General features: G+C 36.5%; 1 protein-coding gene across 1 annotated transcript in view; it reads left to right on the top strand.

Moving 5' to 3' along the window:
- The first annotated feature begins 4,605 nt into the window (after nucleotides 1-4,605).
- Nucleotides 4,606-21,429, top strand: part of LOC111516201 (lachesin) — a 278,815-nt gene continuing 261,991 nt past the window's right edge. The window contains exon 1 of the mRNA XM_074178727.1: nucleotides 4,606-5,128. Coding sequence (XP_074034828.1) covers nucleotides 5,038-5,128 — 91 coding nt within the window. The 5' untranslated portion in view covers nucleotides 4,606-5,037. The remainder of the gene's footprint in view (nucleotides 5,129-21,429) is intronic.

Below are 21,429 nucleotides of genomic sequence, written 5' to 3'. Positions count from 1 at the left end.
AGTGCCATATTACAAAATAAATTGAACACAGAATTTCTTGGTGTATTCATTGATAATAGGCTGAAATTTGATGAGCATCTTAAACAACTCGAAAGTAAGATCTCTGGATGTTATGCAGTTAGAGTGGTTTCAAATGAGTTGGGCTCTCATTTCGCAAAGGCAGTTTAACATGCAGTTATTGAATCTCGACTACGCTATAGAATAACTTTTTGGGGAGCATGCAACTCATCCCTTCTCTCGTCTGTTTTAATATTACAGAAGAGGGCACTAAGATATCTCTGTAAAGTAAAACTTAGAGAATCGTGCAGGAACTTGTTCAATGCCAATAAAATTTTAACAGTCATCGCACTTTTTATCCTAGAGACGGTTTGCTCAATTTATAAACATAAACTTTCCACCCCAACTTCGCATTTATTCAAGGATTCCATATACTATAATGGTGGTAAGTTGTTCAATCATTTACCATTAGAAATGAGATCTGCAAATTTGAGCAACATTCATATCAAAAAGGCGGTGAAGTGCAGGCTAGTGCAGTGGGGATTGGAGTGGTGTTCTTTGGACTGACTTGCCAGCTTCAGATTATATTAGGTGTCAAGCAAGGTTGAAATTGAAATTTGGCTGGACGCCAAAATTTTTTGTTTTTAGATAAAGGATAAAAATTCAAACTTTCCTTAAATATATACAACGACAATTTTCTACAATATATAACGGTAATTTCATTCTATTTTGTACAAAGCAATAAAACACTAGTCGAATGTATATGGAATATAATAAAAATAATGTGATTTTATAACAATCGATTTTATATAAATACAATTGAGTATGTACAGAGGTACCTGTTAGGGTAGTTGTTGCAATGGTTGACTGTACCCTGATTATCCTGTACCCTGGTTATCTGTCAGGGTTCAATGAGTAGGGCTTCTATATTCACCCTTGTATGCCTTGGAATCTGAAAGTCTTTCAGCAAATATACAATTGATGAATATATTGAATACAGAGAAGTAAAATTATACAAATGAATTCTAACATCAAAATTCTGGAACAACAGTTCTACAACAATGTTTCAACAATCATTGAGACTAAGGTTCATTACTGAATGTATACAGTGTGGCTCGTTTTTAATACCCCCTAAAATTTGAAGTTGTAAATCGATTTTAATATTTTTTTTTGAATTTCAAGTACTAAAAGGTCTACTTCAGGATAAAATTTGAATTGTTTATTGAAGTTTCAGGGCATTCAACGATATTTTTTCTTAGTCGAAAATCTGGATTTTTTATTTGCGATTTTTTTATTAAAAAAATCACTATGCCATTGGATAATAACAAAGTTATTACAACTCAAAAACTCGAAAACTCACACAGCTAACAGTCACAATATATAATTTTTTTATGATTTCAACAATAAAGTGCCGTCAGATGAAGAAAAAAACAAATAGCGTAAATATTTTTACTGAAAATAACGGAATTACATTCACACAATTCAACTAACAATGAAGCAAAAAATTTCAATAAACGTTACCAATAACTAATTATTGAAATGTTTCGATTCAGTGCAACAATTAATTCTAACTCATATTCTAGTAGCCTCTACTAATCCACCACGTATTTCTATACATGTGTCGTAGCGCTTACGAATGTTTCTGATTACGTTCCTTAGTTCTTGAGGGCTAATATCTGCACATACCTGTTGAATTCTTGCGCAAAGTTCATTTCTATCTCTTGAGTGGTTTTTGTAAACCTTTTCTGTGAGAAGTCCCCAGAGAAAACAGTCCAAAACTGTGAGGTCTAGAGATCTGGGTGGCCACTCTATAAACGGATTACCACGGCCTATCCATCGGTTTAGAAAATGTTCGTTGTCTCATAGCTCTGGCATAATGAACTGAACACCCATCTAGCTGGACAATTAAATTTGATCGTTCATTGATTGGCAGCTCGTGAATAGCCCAAAACTCTGTGTTTAAAAATTCTAGAAACCTCTGCGCATTAATGTTTTCCTCAAAAAAGAAAGGACCAATAATTCGTTCGTTCAATATCACACACCAGACGTTGATTTTTTGGGAATATTGGCTTTTACAGTTTATTACCCAGTTAGTATTATCCGCTGCCCAATAGCGACAATTATGTGATGACACTATTCCATTTGTAGTGAAAGTGGCTTCGTCGGTATATAAAATATTCTTTAGAAAATTTCTATTGTTTAAATATTCCCCTTGGGCCCATAAACAATATTCCAGGCGTCTTGCTTCGTCGCCTACTTGAAGTGTGTGTAAAAATTTTGGCTTGAAAGGTTTAATATTCTTCGCCTTGAGACATCTCCGAATAGTTCCTCGTGGAATATTCAAATCTAAAGTGGCATTCCTTATACTGGCATTAGGATTATTTCCAAAATAATCTAAAATGATTTGATCATTCCTGTCATTCCTGTTTCGTCTTTGTACAGGATTACTTTTTAACATCATTTTTGATACTGCACCAGTTTCATTGAATATTTTATTTATTTTATTTACCGTACCGCAGCTAATACGAGGACGATCTGGATGTCTCTCATTGAATACTCTACAAACTTCTCTAGCACTTCTAACGTCATCTCCCGAAAGGCGTACAATTTCAATTTTCTCTCTCACGCTCAATCTTGCAGCCATGACACAAAATAATTCGAAGAACTGTAAGGTGAATATTGTTGACAATAGTACACTTGAATCTTTCACAAGTGTCAAACTGTTATATCATTTCCATGGCAACTAAGATATAAATTGAAATATTAGGTCTTAGTTTTAGTTAATTTGCGTGAAAACTTGAATGTAATTCCGTTATTTTCATAAAAAATATTCACGCTATCTGTTTTTTTTTTCATCTGGCGGCACTTTATTGTTGAAATCATAAAAAAATATTCTCATGGCTATATCTCTTGATATAGGGTGTTTTTTGTGACTGTTAGCTGTGTGAGTTTTCGAATTTTTAAGTTGTCATAACTTTGTTAATAATGAATATTTTTTCATGAAATTTTGGTAACACCTGTTTAGAGGCACTCTGAATCCAGTGGCGACTAAGAAAAAATATCGTAGTATGCCCTGAAACTTTAATAAACATTTCAAATTTTGTCCCAAGGTGGACCTTTTAGTACTTGACATTTCAAAAAAAAAATTATTGAAATCGGTTTACAACTTCAAATTTTAGGGGGGTGTTTTCAATAAAAATGGGTCACACTGTATATACAAATATATATGATCAAAATTTTTTATATATACAAAATATCATCAATACATTTACTAACGTGATAGAAGGGTTTAAGAAAGTGATAATCAATATTTCTTTGAAACTTCTTATGTAATCGAAGTTTCAAGTGGATGAGTCTTGAGTTCGAGGAATTTCCTCCAAATTAATTAAATAATTTCAAAAGTGAAGATAATACATGGGACTTGAAATATAGATAAAATAATGGTGACACACAATTTTCATAATTTGCAATGGAGACACGATATCTCAACTTTTAAGGAAATAGCCCACTGGACCTGGCGGCTTCAGAAGTGACTCCAGAATCATCTCCAGCCTTGATATACAGGAATCCATGTGGCTTGCTGCGTTTCTAATATATATATTTTCCAAGCAAGAACAGCCTTCGGCTTCTATTCCGAACAAATTAATTAAGACTCTTTTGGGATTTCATTCGCCATGCAAGCAAATGCTGTGAAAATAAAAACGCAATCAAATTTTAAAAAATTAAGAATTTCCGTTTTACGAAGTTGTGAAAACTAAATCGATATGTTTCTCACGATACAAATAACCTGAACATATTCATGAACGGAAGAGATAACCACTCAAACACTGAAGGATTACAAAGATGAACCAAGATAATGATTGTATGAAACCATGCCTATGACCATTTTCAGATAACCAAAAATTAATAATAAATCATCAATTTATTCTCTGTACAATCACTTTATACATGGTGGAGTTTCATCTATACATTTTTAAAACTTTTTTTATATCCACATTCATACATTTTTGGAACTTTTTTTATATCTACATTCATACTTTTTTAGAACTTTTTCCATATCTACAATGTATTTTTTGGAATTTGTCAATGAGATGCAAATCTTCGGACAATAAAATATATTTTGATTTGATTATATTTGTACCGCTTCTGCTCAAATAAGACACATTGAAAGTCTATTCTTTCCTTTAAGGTGATCACTAGGTAATCGAGGTGTTGAGAATAATGGTTTGGTGTTGGGAAAAAACTCCAGTAATATTCATTAGTACACCAAAGGTTCCAAACAGTGCATTAGAAGCACATTGACAGCGTATATATTTCCCATCATCAAACAGATGCCAAAATTCTCCGATTTGTCTGCATTGCGGAATTTTTTCATAATGAATTCATTTTGTTTTAAACACATCATGATACTGAAATCACTATTTCCGCCCGAAACAAAAGTACAATCGAAAAGCACCAGCTCATAAGCCCAGGTATGATAATTGGAGGAACATAAACAAATAAAGGAACGAATTGAACACGAACCCGCGCATGACGAAACCTTACACCTCCTGAAAACTGTAATAAGAGCTGTAGCGTTTCAGGACTCCAGTCATTTCAGGACACGCGACCTGAACGTTTGCGCGCCGCGTTGAAACCGCAATTCGCACGCAATCACGGATATCCCCCAATTAATGATTATCTTCATCAATTGTAGCCTTGAATAGAATAAACCACTGTTACACAACTGAAGATAACAGACCCAGTGACCTCGATTATTTCGAAATTCATCGGGGCATATCACATCCAGGGACAGTGCATACAAAGCTAGCGTTGGAAGGGTAGTTTCGTCGAGAATAGCTCCTTCATAACTTCGAGATGAATGAAACCACTTGTTAACTTTCGTTTTATGTGAATTTCGTGATTCGTTCACTCAAGCCTCTGCTCTGTGCTCCAATACTGCAGTTAATCTGTGAGAGGAAAGACATACACGACTGACGATAACTAAAAATTAGTGAGACCGTTGTTATTATGTAAACTCTGGACGACTTCTTCAGTGATATGGCCAAATGCATCCATACAACCCATATGGGTATTTCCACAATTATGGTTCTACTGATTCTTTCAGTCACAAGTCTACAAGCATTTCAAGGTAACTTGGTATTACGAATTAACCTTAATTACCATTACATAATGTAGTCCTCGTTTTATAATCGAGAGGTGACTCATAGAATGAAACTAAAATTTTCCAATTGAAGATTTTCATATAATCCGACCATTATACAAATGAAACAGAATACAGAGTCAGATACCACTTACAAATGCAATATGTATGTATACAGACGGCTCAAAAAGCAAAGACGGCTCAGGATGTGGAGTGTACTCCATATTACTGAGCCTAAAGATTGATTGAGGAATGGGAAAAATATCAGCGTGGTCCAAACATAACTGACTGGTTTCCCAATCGCCACAAAAGAAATATAGCAATCTGCACTGACAGCAGACAAGCTCTATTAGCCCTGAACAGACAACGTGTTACCTTAGGGCTAGTACTTGAGTGCCACCAAAATGTAGTCGAAGCCTCGGTAGATAATAACATTATCCTGAGGTGGGTTGAAGGGCACGACAGCAGCACCTACAGCCTGGGGACTTCGGCAATTACGGAACTAGCCAAATGTTACACCATTGCTTGATATCTAAATAGATAGGATGGAATCGAAGGATACAATCTTGTTAGGATCACCGTGGGCGACCCTGGGAAACACCTCCATAGGCTAATAGACACATCTCTATACAGGATGTGTGTACAGGAAAATGAGACTGTCAGGCATGGCTTATGCGAGTGCCCAGAGTTATCGTCAATATGAGAGTGTGGGTTCGGCGGGTTTTGGCCTATACCTGCCAATATAAAGGAGATGCCGCCAAGTGACCTGTCCATCTTCCTAGAGAGGACGATGACCTAAGAGGACAACTCCTCGGAAGATGTAAAATGGGTCACATGTGGTCTAAATGCTGTGGGCTTACACTCACCCTCCCTACTCTACAGATATAGAATCCGACCATCAATTATTAAAGGAAGCTTATGTTTTTACATATAGTGAGGGGGCACATTGTTAGGGTAGTTGTTGCAATGGTTGACTGCACCCTGATTGGTTATCTGTCAGGGTTCAATGAGTAGGGCTTCTATATTCACCCTTGTATTCCTTGGAAACGGAGCGTGGAACTTGAAGACCAGTCGATTGGTTGGGGATCACAGTAGGGCTTCTATATTCACCCTTGTATGCCTTGGAAACTGAACATGGATTTGAAGACCAGTCAATTGGTTGAGGATCACAGTGGGGCTTCTATATTCACCCTTGTATTCCTTGGAGACTACACCTTAAAGGTCGAAAGCTCAGGTATGGCTCACCAAGGTAGTGGTATCATGAAAACGATATGAACTAACACTCACCCTCCCTACTCTACAGATACAGAATCCGACCATCAATTATTATAGGAAGCTTATGTTTTCACATATAGTGAGGGGGCACACTGTTAGGGTAGTTGTTGCAATGGTTGACTGCACCCTGCTTGGTTATCTGTCAGGGTTCAATGAGTAGGGCTTCTATATTCACCCTTGTATTCCTTGGAAAAGGAGCGTGAACCTTGAAGACCAGTCGATTGGTTGGGGATCACAGTAGGGCTTCTATATTCACCCTTGTATGCCTTGGAAACTGAACGTGGATTTGAAGACCAGTCAATTGGTTGAGGATCGCAGTAGGGCTTCTATATTCACCCTTGTATTCCCTGGAGACTACACCTTGAAGGTCAACAGCTCAGGTATGGCTCACCAAGGTAGTGGTATCATGAAAACGATATGAACTAACACTCACCCTCCCTACTCTACAGATACATCAATTATCATAGGAAGCTTATGAATTCCTGTCATGATTCTTTCAACTATTCACACCTAGTAAAAAAAGGATGAACCTTTTTGTGTTCACATATGGTGAGGGGCACACTTGAAGACTGGCTGTAAATCAAATTATCCAAAAGAACAATTCGTAGAGGCCAGTTTCCACTGTAGGTTAATGAACTAACACATATCAGAAAACAAGTACTTCACTGGCTAATGCCAAGGGCGTTGAAATATACCCGACCGGTGTCAGTGCAGGATTCTTCTTCAACAGCATATGCAGGAATTGCTTCTGTGAAAAAACCTGCACTGACATCTATCGGATATAATCCAATGCCCAACAATATATGCGGAAATTGTTTCTGTGAACAATCCTTCACTGACACCTGTGGAACATGATCCAATGCCCTCCGTGATATCAGCCAGAGAAATAGTTGTTTTCTGATAGGTGTCAGTCCATGTGTGGGTTCATGGAGTGTAGGTGTAGGTGAGTTGAGAAAGGCCCGATCGAACTGTTTTATTAGATAATTTGATTTACAGTCAATATGCAAGTATGCCTCCTACTACAGGGTGTAACTGAATAAGTGTAAAACCTTCAAGGAGGTGATTCCTCATCGGAAAAAAAAGAATCTTCCATATAAAGAAACTTCATTGGAGCAGCATTGAGATACAGCCCCTCAAAGAGGGTACATAAAATTTGTATAATAATTTTTTTCACAAGCACTGAAAAACTTACAGTATTGAAATCAACCTGACGTTTTGTACTATCAAAAAGACACGGCAAACCGGTATGATTTCAAGATTCGAGAGTAGAGAGGGCATCACTCCACCAAGGACTCCAATAATCAGAAGGACCATTTCGACAGAGTGATCTGGATAGAGTCTGCGGAGTTCGAAGAGAAAATCTCGATATTTCATCCGTTTTTTTCTCTTCGTTTCGAACGATGTTAGTCTTGCCAGTAGCTGAAAATTCTACGACAAATATCGTCTTGCTCTGGCGATCGAGAAGGACTGAATCAGGCTTTTAGCTTGTATGAGCCTGAGGGTGGGGAATGAATAGTTCCAATAAATTCGGCACTTTCCATTTCACACAACGGATTCAATATCCCCCAGAGCGTAGAGCAACATCGATGTCTCGTCAATAACGTAAGAGTGCCGTAGATAGTAATATAGCACTCTCAGGGTCGCGTTATGTCGATGGATATAGGCCGAGACCGCATATGCTGGACATGCTGATATCAGGTGCATTAGGGTCTTGGAATCCTCGTGGCAGGCCCTACACCTTGTGTCAGGAACCTCTATACCCATCACACGACTGCGGTAGACTGAGGTGTTGAAGACACCATCCTGGCAAGTCATGATAAACCCCTCAGTTTCTGACCTGAGCCCAATCGACTCAAAGAAAGCGAAAGTCAGGCGCTTTGATAAGCCAAGGTCTTCAATGTTATTGAAGAAGGCCCCATACATTGGCCTATCTTTTTGTTTTCGCAGAAGTGAAGTGATATATGTGGCTTTTATATGAGGTTTTTGCTGAAAGTGTGGGTTCCAACTCGGTGACAGAGTTTTGGTCACCTCGTTCAGTGTCGAAAACTGAACCAATTTCATCTGCTGCTCGGGCAGCTGCCTCAAAGAGAAATGGTCCAACTCCTGCTATCTCATGGTGGCGAACCATGCAGAGAAGGGGGTCCGAACTCCAGACGGCTTGATAGGCTACATCCAGTACCGTTCTGTCATGTAGATACTTCAAACTTAAAATTCCATGGCCTCCCTGTTATCGAGGGAAGTACAACCGTGAAACGGACGATTTGGGATGCAAACTCCTATAGAAATGCATCATTTTTCAAGTCTTCACGTCGAGTTGATACAGATTTTCCCGAGTCCACTACACTACTCCAAACGAGTAAAGTAAGATTGGAACAGCAGTCATATTCGTTGCAGAACGCAAATTTTGAGGGTTAAACTGGAGGCTAGGACTTTCCACTCTAGAACCTGTCTCTATCCCACCGGTGTTCCCCAGGGTAGCGTCCTAGGACCTATTCTCTTTCTTTCATTCGTACATGACCTCAACAGCAGTAATCGTCAACATAGTGCAGTGCAATTTGCCGTCGATCTGAAGTCTTCAGATTATGAGGGATTGTCGAGTCAGGCCAATCAAGCTGTTGCTAATATGCAAAAATATTGTTCTCAAAATGGTCTCATTCTGAACAGCTCAAAAACTAATACATTCGTCTTTTCACTACATGAGAATGATCGTAGTGTTCTGGTCAAAATAAATGGCAAGTCAATACAACAAACCTAATCTGTAACCCACGATCTTCCGATCGTGAGTCGGGCGCACTACCACCGCAGCCAATTCCACAAACATACCCTGAAGCTGCTGGATTCCATCCAGAGAAGAGCCATACGCCTGATTGGAGACGCGAATATCACGTGCAAGCTTGATAGCCTGGAACATCGAAGAAAGGTTGGAGATTTGTCTCCCTTGTATAAATACTTCCACGAGAGGTGTTCAGGTGACTTGGCACATTTGATTCCACCAAGAGCGGTACATATCAGAAATACGCGATGGACTGTGGCTACTCATCGTTTTGAGGTTCAACTCAGTACACCGCGAACTTCACTGTTTGATGACTATTTCATCTGGAGAACTGCGCGTTTTTGTGGAATAAACTTCCTCAGAACGTTTTTCCAAATGGATTTAATATCCAGCGATTCAAATCATTCAATGAAGTCATTTCTAATCTCGATAGAGGTAAAAAAACGATCTTCTATTCGACTTGTCACGAGCTGCTTTCGACGCTTTTGATCATGATTTACTTTTGAGCAACCTGTTTTGTTTAGGAATCCGTGGCTCATTTCTGAAAACTGTGAGGGTTAAACTGGAGGCTGGGACCTTCCACTTTAGAACCTGTGTCGTTCCCACTGGTGTTCCCCAGGGTAGCGTCCTAGGACCTATTCTCTTTCTCTTATTCGTACATGACCTCAACAACAGTAATCGTCAACATTGTACAGTGCAATTTGCCGACGATTTTTCGTTCACTCTGAAGTCTTCAGAGTGTCGGGTCAGGCCAATCAAGCAGTTGCTAATATGCGAAAATATTGTTCTCAAAATGATCTCATTCTGAACAGCTCAAAAACTAATACAATCGTCTTTTCACTACATGAGAATGATCGCAATGTTCTGGTCAAAATAAGTGGCAAGTCAATACAAAAAACCTAATCTGTAAAATTTTAAGGTTTGAACATTGATCTCAACTCTCTTGGAATTAGCTCATTGATTTTATCTTGAGAGAAATGTCAAAACATTGTTTTGTAATTCGTAATCTCCGTAATTTTGTTCCATTGAATATATTGAAGAGCTATTACTATGCTTATATTCAATCTTCATTCAGTTATCGTTTGATCAATTTTGGTAACTGTACAAAAATAAACGAATTGAGAACGATAGTGAGAACCACCGACAGATCGACGGGGGGCAAAGGGGCAAGTGCCCCCCCCCGAGAAAAAAATCCCCTCAGGGATGTGTGCTTAAGAATTGCAAACTTTTAATTGAAGCGTCAACCTTTCAAAAAAAAATTAATTTGATGTACGTAATAATTTCATTTTAATTTTGGCGGTGGTAGTGGCAGCAGAAATTTGCAACCTTGTGACAAAACCATTTCGATAATCGCCATTGCATGGTAGAATATAATAAAACATATTTTCCTATATGAATCAAAACGTAGAGTAGACCTACAGGTAAGGTATTTATCTATAACTTGGTGGTTTTAGAAAGTTAGGGGTGAACTAACAAATCTCGATTGCCTTTCCCAAAAACATGGTCTGGATCCGTCACTGGTGAGAACAATGTGTTTCAAAAAATATGATGACTTATGTAAGAAGCTGTTTACTGATTTGAATATTCTAACTATTATTGCAACTAGAACTGTGTGTGGTATCCTAGAGAAGATCCAATACAAAACAGAGAGTACCTGTTGCAGAACAAATACAGGCAAATTTACCTAAAGTACCTGAAATACCTGAGTTAAGGCGCTCTGACCGTGTAGAGAGGCAAACAACAGGATGGCCAGTTCAGTTTGAGGGTGCCTAGAAGATGACAGTAGTACCAACTGTCGAAAGCGCTCGCAGATAATTAATAGAAGATATAAAGCTTCAAATCCTTTTTGTAGAATTCAATATTGAACTACTCAAAATAAAGGAAAATTAGTTGCATCAATCGAGAAAATATATATGCATTGAGAATTTCTATATTTCAGTTCAATTGACTTTTTCCATGCTGTAGACTCTCTAGAAATAAACTGATTTGATTCGATTTGAGCAACTTTGGTCTTCCACGGCAGTTCCGATGACCAGATCTGTCGAAGTTTGTGCTGATACTTGCCGCGAAGAGAGTTCTTCACTGCTGTTACCTTCTTCACTGCTGTTGTTATCATTATTTTCTTTCACCGTACTATGCGCTGGTCAGGCCCTATCCCCCGAAGCTCCGATGCATTCGGGAGGGCGCGCCAGCATTATCAACCAATAATCACTCCCACACCGTGGGGTAAGTGATCATTGGGTACGAGAATCATATACCCAGAGCAAGTGCAGTGAGCCAAGATTGACAGCCTTCTGCATCTGTGCGGCTAAGACTTCTGCCTTAGTGCGGCAAGCCGCATTATCATCATTATTATTTTCCCTCAGTGATGGCGCAGGTCTCTGACGACGAGAATACATAACACAAAAGACCTTTTCCAGGTCACAGCCAAACTAAGGATGATTGCGGGCCATGATGATTTCCCAATAGAGACATTCTTTCTACACAACTCAAACTTAAGCTTTGCGAAACTTTAATTTTCTCTAAATTATCTTATTGCGATTGCATATATGGACCTGCACTCACTCAATACGACTCTCTTCGCCTCCAAAGAATTCAAAACTCTTGTTTGAGATTTTCCTTCGGTATACGTAAATTTGATCACATCAGTAGTAGGTTTGATGACCCCGGATGGTTAAAACTTGAAAAGCTACGCACTCTACACATCCTCACAAATACACATAGATTACTATTAACAAATAAACCTGATTATTTATATAATAGACTTGTTAGTTTTTCCCAGACTAACAACTATTATACTCGAAATGGATCTGTCTTGGTCATTTCCAAACACAACTTGGCACTTTTTACTCGAAGTTTCTCCTATATTTCCGCTAAGCTGTATAATAAGTTGCCCAATGACTTTACACGATAATGACATTTAAAAAACGCTTGAAACTTCTGCTCAAATCCTGGTAATTGGTGCTCTGTATGTCGATTTTTGCAAAACCCTTATTATTATTCATTTCAATCAAGCTTTTATTATTGTGTTTATTGTTGTATTGGTTGATTTATCTTCTATTCTATACTTGTTATCATTATAGTTTTTATTGTATATTTTTGTAAGGTTGATTTGAAAAACAGCTTATGCTGATAATCCGCCTGTTCATCTAATTTATTTTTGATGAATAAAGTCGATTTATTATTATTATTATTATTATTATCTATATGAATTAATGTACACGAAGCAACAGCTAGCTGCCGCCCCCCCATTCTCAGAACTGCCGTTATTTAAATTTTCCGTCTCCTGGACAAGAACGCCACCACCATGTCCTCTGGCTATTTAATGTGTCTGATAAATTTATATGCAAAAATCAGAAAAATCGAATATACATAAGAATTTTCAGTGGAGATTTCCATATGGATGAAAAGTAAATCTTGTCGAGCTGTTCAGTCGAACGTGATTGTTATGCAATTCCGTTTTGTGCGTTCTTCTGTTTTTCGAGTCAAAATTTCGCTTCATTTGATAAACCCGGCAACAGTTCTGGAAAAAATCATATTCTTTCTTGAATTCATTTGAATTCATTTGGATTTCGAAATGAGCTCATTTGAATTTCATTCCTCAATTGCGTCTCAGGAAATTATTCCATATAACAATATGAAACGAAATCCCATTGGACGAAACCTGGATGACATTCAATTAATCTCGTTCCTGTATATTTGGATGAAGAAATGAGGTGCCAACTTGAAATTGAAATGAGTAATTTACAAACATTTTTCTCAAGACTCCCTTCACTGAACCAAGGAGCTAACATTTCGTTGGACCACTCGATATGTAGGTAGTGCTGTGTTGAATTACTCTATATGTTATGAATGTGATCTGTTGTCGTATTTTCTGAAAACGATATGATGGAGCAAATCTGGTGGCATTTTTTAATTCAGCAGACCCAAATTACCTAAAAACAGTAAAAAAAATCCGGCAGCAAACTGTGTTTTTACCAGTTAATAAATTCATATGGAATTTTCATTCAGTTGGATTATTCAGTGACTATCGGTGAAAAATATTTGATTTTGCTCAATTTTTTCAATACCGCAGATCGTATTTTCAATATCGTTTTATAAATATATATTGGATTCTGTATGACCCACATCACAACAATAGCCATTACCCTGGTTATGAGTCGAATAAAAACCTTCAGTATTTCATAAAAGTTTGATTTATCTCTAATGGCCTCGGATTGGCCGATAAAACGTGTAAATTCCTCATAGTCCCTATTTTATTGATTTTGTTCGTGAAAACATTGTATTGGAAACTAGATTGGTTTTCCGGAGGGTTGGTCTCTCTCTCTTTCGTTTTCAATAAACAATGATGGATGTATTCAAATTCCATTTCCTACATGAAGAGGACGTTTCCACAAACAGTCATGAACATGTTGACCATATCTTCAAACTCGGTCAGTTTGCAAATTTCATTTTTATTTTTTTCATCAGATCAGAGAGAAATGAACGAGCATGAATGTTATCAATAATGATGAATTCAACGCACATATTATACAGACACAAATACGAGTATACAGAGACAACTAAATTTTGATGAAGTATTGGAAAGTTCTGAATCAGTTCTATTCAGTTTCAAAGAATGATACTGAACATTATGTGACTCTAACTTGCTTAAATTTTAGTAAATTCATTAAAAAACTTCAATATCGGATAGATCAGGAGTATACAAGTTGACTTGTGGTTTCTGTCAAAAATTTTAAATCAGACATACCGAAAGAACTTTTTTCGAGAAAATAAAAGTAGTTTTCTAAATGGAAAGACCAATTAAACATTTGCGAATCTTCTGACAGAGGGACACGTGTTTAATCACGATTATGACGTATTGCATTTGGAAGGAGAAGGTTCAAAACTCAACCCTGCAGAATATTCAGAAATCAATAGATGTAAGAATTCGAGATTATTGCTCGATGATCAAATGTATTTGAATTGTTCCACTTCATTGAATTGATTTGGTAACGAGGATGTTGTTAAGTAGGACCAAATCTCAAAATGTAGGTGAAAATTGTATTCATTATTCTCCACGTCAGTGAAATCTCGGAAAATGACATCATTTCGGCTTCCAATAAATTGAAAACAAAATTGACAGTTGGACCAGATGGCATTCCAGTCAAACTGCATATAGCTCTTTTTGCGAAGCCTCTCTGTATCATTTACAACCTCATGCTGAAAAATTGTTACTTTCCGAATATGTGGAAGCTGACGAGGATTTGCCCTATCTTTAAAACCGGCATGAATTCGGAAATAGTAAATTATAGACCGATTACTATAATATCAGTATACTTGAAATTAGTAGAAATGATTTTATCGGACCTCATTTTTAAGCACGTTAGAAACACAATTTCCGAATTCCAACATGGTTTTGTGAAGTGTCGTGGCACTGCATCAAATCTTTGTATTTTTACACAATATGTTTCTGATAAACTGGACCAATTAAAACGAGTTGATGTGGTGTATACGGACTTCAGCAAAGCATTTAATCGGGTTTCACATCATCAGTTGCTCATGAAATTGTCAAGCTTTGGCATTTCGAAAAGCCTTCAATATCCGCCAAAATCATATCTTAGTGATAGAAAATTATTTGTGGAATAAGAAGAAATGAAATCGTTTATATTTGATGCAACTTCCGGGGTTCTTCAAGGTTCAAACTTGGGTCCACTATTATTTCTTCTGTTTGTTAATGACATTTCTGATAATATCAACTCTAGAAAACAACTTTCTGCTGATTATATGAAGATTTTCAGGAAGATTGAAGACTACTCTGATTGTCTATCATTACAAAACGATATTATTGGTTTACATGATTGATATCAGAAAAATGAACCATCATTAAACATAGGCGAATGTAAAATTATGACTTTTACAAGGAAATTCTCAGTACAAATATATAAATAATAATATAACATTGGCAAAAATTACCAAATCGAGAGATCTGGGTATTATCTTTGATGAAAAACTAACGTTCTCATCACATATCGAACAAAAAAACAAATCAAAATGCTATGATTTGTTAGGCGTAATAGTAAATGAATAGCTAAAAATAATAATTATATCAAGCAAAATAAACCTGAAATGTCATTTCACTATTATTTCATTTCAGGTTTATTTTGCTTAATATAATTTTTATTTTCAGCTATTCATTTTTAATTCTTCTTTTTCAGTTGTTTCAGGAATTTCAAATCATTTTATATAGTAGACAATGGAAGTCCGAACTAGTGAAATTCATGATATACATAGTATGTAATGCTAATATAGATTAAGTTTTATATTTAATTATTGTTTTTCAGGACTAAGATAATATTTTGTATTATGTACTCCTGTACTTGGGTCTCATGACCTGTTGGATGTATTTTCTCAATGAATGAATAAATCAATAAATTGAATGTTCCCAGAAGGTACATTTTTTATATAGTAACTAGTACTATGTTGCTGTATCGCTGCTGTTTCAATGTTTTGACAGAATCAGAATCAACGAACTTAGGCGTGCACAGCGTTATAGAACAGTGCTTTCGAAAAATTGTTCCACAGCGCCATCTAGTGGCAAATTACACAAACTTTTGTGGAGATAAAATCATGAGGGTTAGTTTTTGAAATTACTATGGATCAATCAGAAAAAAAATAGTCATAATGATTAAAGAGCAGAATTTGTTCAAACAGTATTGTGACGCCTGAAGATGCTGATGTATAATGTAAACTTCAAAGTGGAAACTTCACAACGAAGTATTTCATTGAATATGTTTACATCTGGGAAGATAGACATGGTCATCATCAAGTTTCCAAAGTTCTGCAGAGTGTTCATCAACTCAAAAAGAAAGCAGCCAGTCAATTTGGAACAATACAGCAGTGCTCAAAACAGCAGTTGATTCTCCAAATGGATTCTTTTTTCTACGACAGACACGAATAGCGAAAACGTATTCATTTCTTGATAAATATGACTATTGAATTTTCGAAGAAGGGGTAACAGAAAGAAAAATCATTAAACTGGAAAATGTTTCATACCCGACTGTATTCCCCAACATCTGCAATGAGAAATTAGCAGAGCGTTCGTTGTGACTGCTTCCTGAATCTTGCACAAGCAGGGGTGCGACCCTTCTGGATAAGTCGGGGAGCGATGAAGACCAATGAAAATTACTCACGTTTTGCGCCAGGAAAGGTTGATACTAATTGTGAATTCACTTCATTTCAGGTAAGTTTCGACAAAGTATATTCTCCGCCAGTAATAGTTCGATACAAAGTCGTTATTGTATTAGTGAGATCTATTAATTAGAAAATATCAACCACCTGCATGACCAATTTACTATTGAGTCTCGATTATTGATTTCACCACCGACGGACATCATTACTAATGAAAAAACTAATAACTTCTCTACGTCCTACTGTGAGGAATATTATCCAGCCAAACGTCTCCAATGGTATGTTCCCATCGTGTCTGAAAATTGTCACAATCATTCTTCTACATAAAGGAAGCGATCTTGACAATCCAGCTTATTTTAGGCCAATTGCTTTGCTACCCGTTTTGTCTGAAGTTATTGAAAAACTGGTAAAAAACCGAGTAATATCCTTTCTCGCAAAAAAAATATAATAAATTTAATCCAGTTTGGCTTTCAGTCTTCAAAAGGTACACAAGACGCCATGTTTTCACTCCTGGAAAACCTATACAACAATCTGGATGGAAGAGAATCTGCGGTGGCCATATTTCATGAACTAACCAAGACCTTCGATTGTGTAGACCACATGCTACTTCTTCCCAAGCTAGAAATTTACGGATTTAGAGGATCTGCATTACTTTGGTTTGAGACGTACCTTTCCCATCAGAGGAACGTTTCATCAGAGGAACGTTTTATTGGCAGTGGGCTCCCACAAGGTTCCGTTTTGGGACCGGTGTTGTTTCTCATGTATGTCAATGACTTTAGTCCATGTTGACAAACATGGTGAACTCACATGTTTCGCTGACGACACTATCTTCTGACATAGCAATACCGTCTCAAATTTACTTGATCAAATCATCGTTGACATAAGAAGGATGGAAAAGTGGTGTGATTCCAATCTTTCATCATTCAACATCGACAAAACGAATGTGATTACGTTTAGTCATATGAGAAGTATACTTGGAGAATGTAAAAATTGGAAATTTGGAGAAAAACAAATTTTTAGGACTGTTCATTGATGAACATCTAAGATTCAATTCCCATGTCGACTATTTATGTGAAAGGCTAGCAGCAGGATTCCATGCAGTGAGAGTTGTTGCACGAGATTTAGACACTACTATCACAAGATCGGTTTATTTTGCACAAATTGAGTCTTATGAAATTTGTTTCTGGGAAATTGTGCACAATTTCGTTTCAATAGGTTATTCTCTCTACAAAAAAGATCCATCAGATATTTATACAAGGCTAGCCGCACATTATTTGTGAAGCAAAAATTTCTGACCTTAGTATGACTTTATTCTGGAAATAGTGATAGATAGATAGATAGATTGGCTACGTTATATACATGAAATATTTGTAGCAAGTCAAATAGGAACATATTCACACTCGTGTTCTTGAAAAATTCATATAAATATACCCACACACACATATATACATATATACATACACATATACACACATATGTACATGTATATAGAAACATACACTGTCGTAAAACAACTAAAACTAATACTTGAAAAATATACAAGTCATTTCAAAAGTTCAGTAGTTGGCGTACTAATATATTCGTCAATCGAATAAAAACAGTTTTGTATTAATAAATTTTTTATTGTCGCTTTAAAGTTTGCTGGTCCTAGTTTCTTAATTTCCGCTGGTAGTTTATTATATATATCCAAATCGAGCGAATTTTTTTTGATATTCCTAGTCTAAACCTCCTATTCAATAGACAATCGCCATGCCTAGTGTTTTAATTATGGTTTGAACTATTTGTGGAAAAAGTGTGACAATTTTTATGGATCTCTAATAAATATTGAAATATAAATATAGAGGGAACTGTCATAATTCCTAATCTTATAAAATGAGATTTGCATGATTCTCTAGGACCCAATCCTACAATGATTCTGACCGCACGTTTCTGCATCACAAATATCCTGGAAGTATGGATAGAGTTACCCCAAAGTAAAATTCCATAAGTCAGGTGGCTATGGACAAGAGAAAAGTAGGAAATCATGAGTATATCTGTGCTGACAGATCTTTTCAGTCTTCTCATGAGAAAGAGTTGACAAGCCAGCTTATTCGAAAGAATATCAATATGATGGGACCATTTAAGTGACTGGTCTAAAGTAATACCTAATAGCTTCACAGACTGATTACTGTTAGATGAAAAATTGAAAGAAAAAATCAATTTCTGTGTTTTTGATTGGTTTTGTGTCAGACCATTCGGTATTAACCATTCATCGATCTTTTCAATCAAGGTTTCATCCTTCTGTTTCAAATTGACAAGATTCGAGTCCGAGAAATAAAATGTAGCATCATCTGCATATAAAAGCCCCTTCACAAACTTAAGGTGATCAAATATATCATTGATATAAATAATGAACAGAAGTGGTCCTAGAACCGATCCTTGAGGTACACCACAAGTGATATCCCGAAATGAAGAGGGTACAGAGTTCAGATGAACTGTTTGACTACGCCCTGTGAGGTGAGATTTGAAAAATGTGTTTGTGACTCCTCTTACACCATAGTATTCAAGTTTGTCAAGTAAAACTTGATGTGATATGCAATCAAATGCCTTGCTCAAGTCACAAAAGGTAGATGCCGTGAATTTCATTTTTTCAAAAGCATCCACAACATCATTCACCAATCTCGACACAGCATGTATAGTTGAGCGGTTTTTCCTAAATCCATATTGATGTTCATTCAAGTATTTGAATTTTTCAAAGTAGTCAGTTAATCTTTTCTCAGCTATGATTTCAATCACCTTGCCAATAATGGGAATAATCGATATTGGTCGATAATTTTCCAACATGTCAATGTCACCTTTTTTGAAAATTGGAATAAGTTTCGTTTTTTTGAAAATATCAGGAAAAAATCCTTGACTGAAACATAAATTGCACAGTATAGCAATGGGTTCAGAGATAATGTACACTATTTCTTTCAACATCACACTATTCAGCTCATAAATATCGAAACAATTCGATTTTTTCATGTCATTTATTACCTCTATTACCTCATTGCGTGTGGTTGGAGCTAAGAAGAATGAATTTGTATTAGCAGGTATTGATTTTAGATAGTTGTTTGTGGCAGTTGATCAACTAGTATTTTGGCAATAGTAGAGAAGTAATTAACAAACTCTTCTGCGTTCAAATTAGGTGATGGGTGGGTATTTGAACTTTTTTTTCCTCTTTCTTGGTTAATAATTTTCCATGTATCCCTGGCCCTATTATTCGAATTAAGAATGTAGGTGTCATATTTCAGACGTTTTGCTTCTTCAAGCGAGCAATTATAGTATTTCTTGAATTCTTTGAAGATCTCTGAAGTGTGTCTTATCCACAAAAAATATAAAAATCCATTGAATATTACCCCAACTTATAATACACGTCGGTCTTACTTCATTTCCCATCTAACACCTACTCTAGCCCTTACACTAAATTCTTATTATTTTCAATACCAAGAAGTTATTTAATCACCTTCCAGCTGATTTGAGCCGAATAAAAAATGAATTGAAATCAATAAAAAAAGTGAAAGAATTCCTTATTTAAAGGCCTTATTATAGTGTGGACGAATTCTACCAAGGCTCTATCGAGTAATTGGCATGTAGCTAATAACCAAGTTATTGAAATCAACACGAATTGGCTATCAATCTTCATTACGTAGCATTATATATTTACATTTACTCAATATTCATATATTCATGTACTGTGCAGGTTTTGTGGAAATAACTAAAACAAAACAATCGAAACACCTACATTGAAGACATTTTTAAATCTCCTTTCCTCACATCTTGGAACAACGGGGAAAGCCAAAAAGGGTCTGATCTGGATGAAAAATTCACTGAAATAAAGGAAAGAATTTTGAAACGGATGCACATAAACTCCTAACACTTCAAACTGAAGTTCACAATGGAAGTTGAAAATAATAACTCGCCCCCTTTTCTGGACGTCCTTATCACAAAGTCCAATGACTTCTTCTTACACACGGTCTACCGAAAAGCTACCCATACTAACCCCTACCTCAATGCCAAGTCTCATCATCATCCTGCACAGCTATATTCCGTTTTGAACTATCCCACATCGTTTTATAAGACTGTGGCATATACGGCCTCAGAACTTACATTGTCCGGACCAATAGAAGAATTTCCAATAGAGCGTATGAACATCAGCTGTTCGCAAATCAGATCCAGCATCATCTCTCTCTAAACACCACTAGAAAATAGGCCACACAATGAGCTTCGAAAACACCAAGACCATTGCTACGAAAATAAATCTTCAGGCCAGGATAATTCGGGATGCAATCGAAATTGAAAAACGCCCCAACTGCCTTAACAAGCGACATGATTCGCAGAGACTACCACAAACATGGAGGACATTGCTGTCACGCAAGATAGTAGTAATTTAGAAGTAACTTATCATTTTACGCTCGAGAAAGCTATTGTATAGCAAAACACGTGTCTCAGTTTTTGTAAAACCTTTTATAGTGAAAATCATACAATAAACTGATGATTTTCGAACAAGACTCAACCTCTGACGGAAGCAAGAAACTCTTTCGAAGGTTCGAAATAGATGAACATTTAAATCTAGCAGACCACTATTATAATATCCATGCAGTCATTGTTCACTGTGGTTCTGTCGTTGAATTTGATCATTATTACGCTTTGGTCAAAGTTGGAACGGACTGGTTTAAGTTTGACGATAGTCGTGTCACGAAGTGTTCTAGCGATATATTGAATCTATTGGAGCCTCTGGAAACACCCTACATTTTGTTTTATGAGAGAGAGGACATTGGCAGATTAAGATAATCAGACGATGTGGTGCTGCAGGTTTTTCCGGGTTTTCCTGCAGCTGAAAAAGCAAATGCGCCACTGGAATCAATGAAGTCGCCACGGAGCGCCAATTAATTTTTATTGTTGTTTTTATTTTTATCGTTGTGTTATAATTACACAAAATAAACTGTGTCAATCAGTTTCAATATGGATTTTCATCAAATATCGGCCAGTTTTATTCAATGATGATGTAACAATAGAATAAGGGTATATTTTTCATTTGTGAGAATGATAT

Source organism: Leptinotarsa decemlineata, unplaced genomic scaffold (genome assembly GCF_025532065.1).
Source record: "Leptinotarsa decemlineata unplaced genomic scaffold, Ldec_3_MD MMD2_tig00004307_RagTag_RagTag, whole genome shotgun sequence".
Classification (NCBI taxonomy): domain Eukaryota; kingdom Metazoa; phylum Arthropoda; class Insecta; order Coleoptera; family Chrysomelidae; genus Leptinotarsa; species Leptinotarsa decemlineata.
The sequence above is the reverse complement of the archived record's forward strand: the minus strand, read 5'-3'. Positions and strand labels throughout refer to the sequence as shown.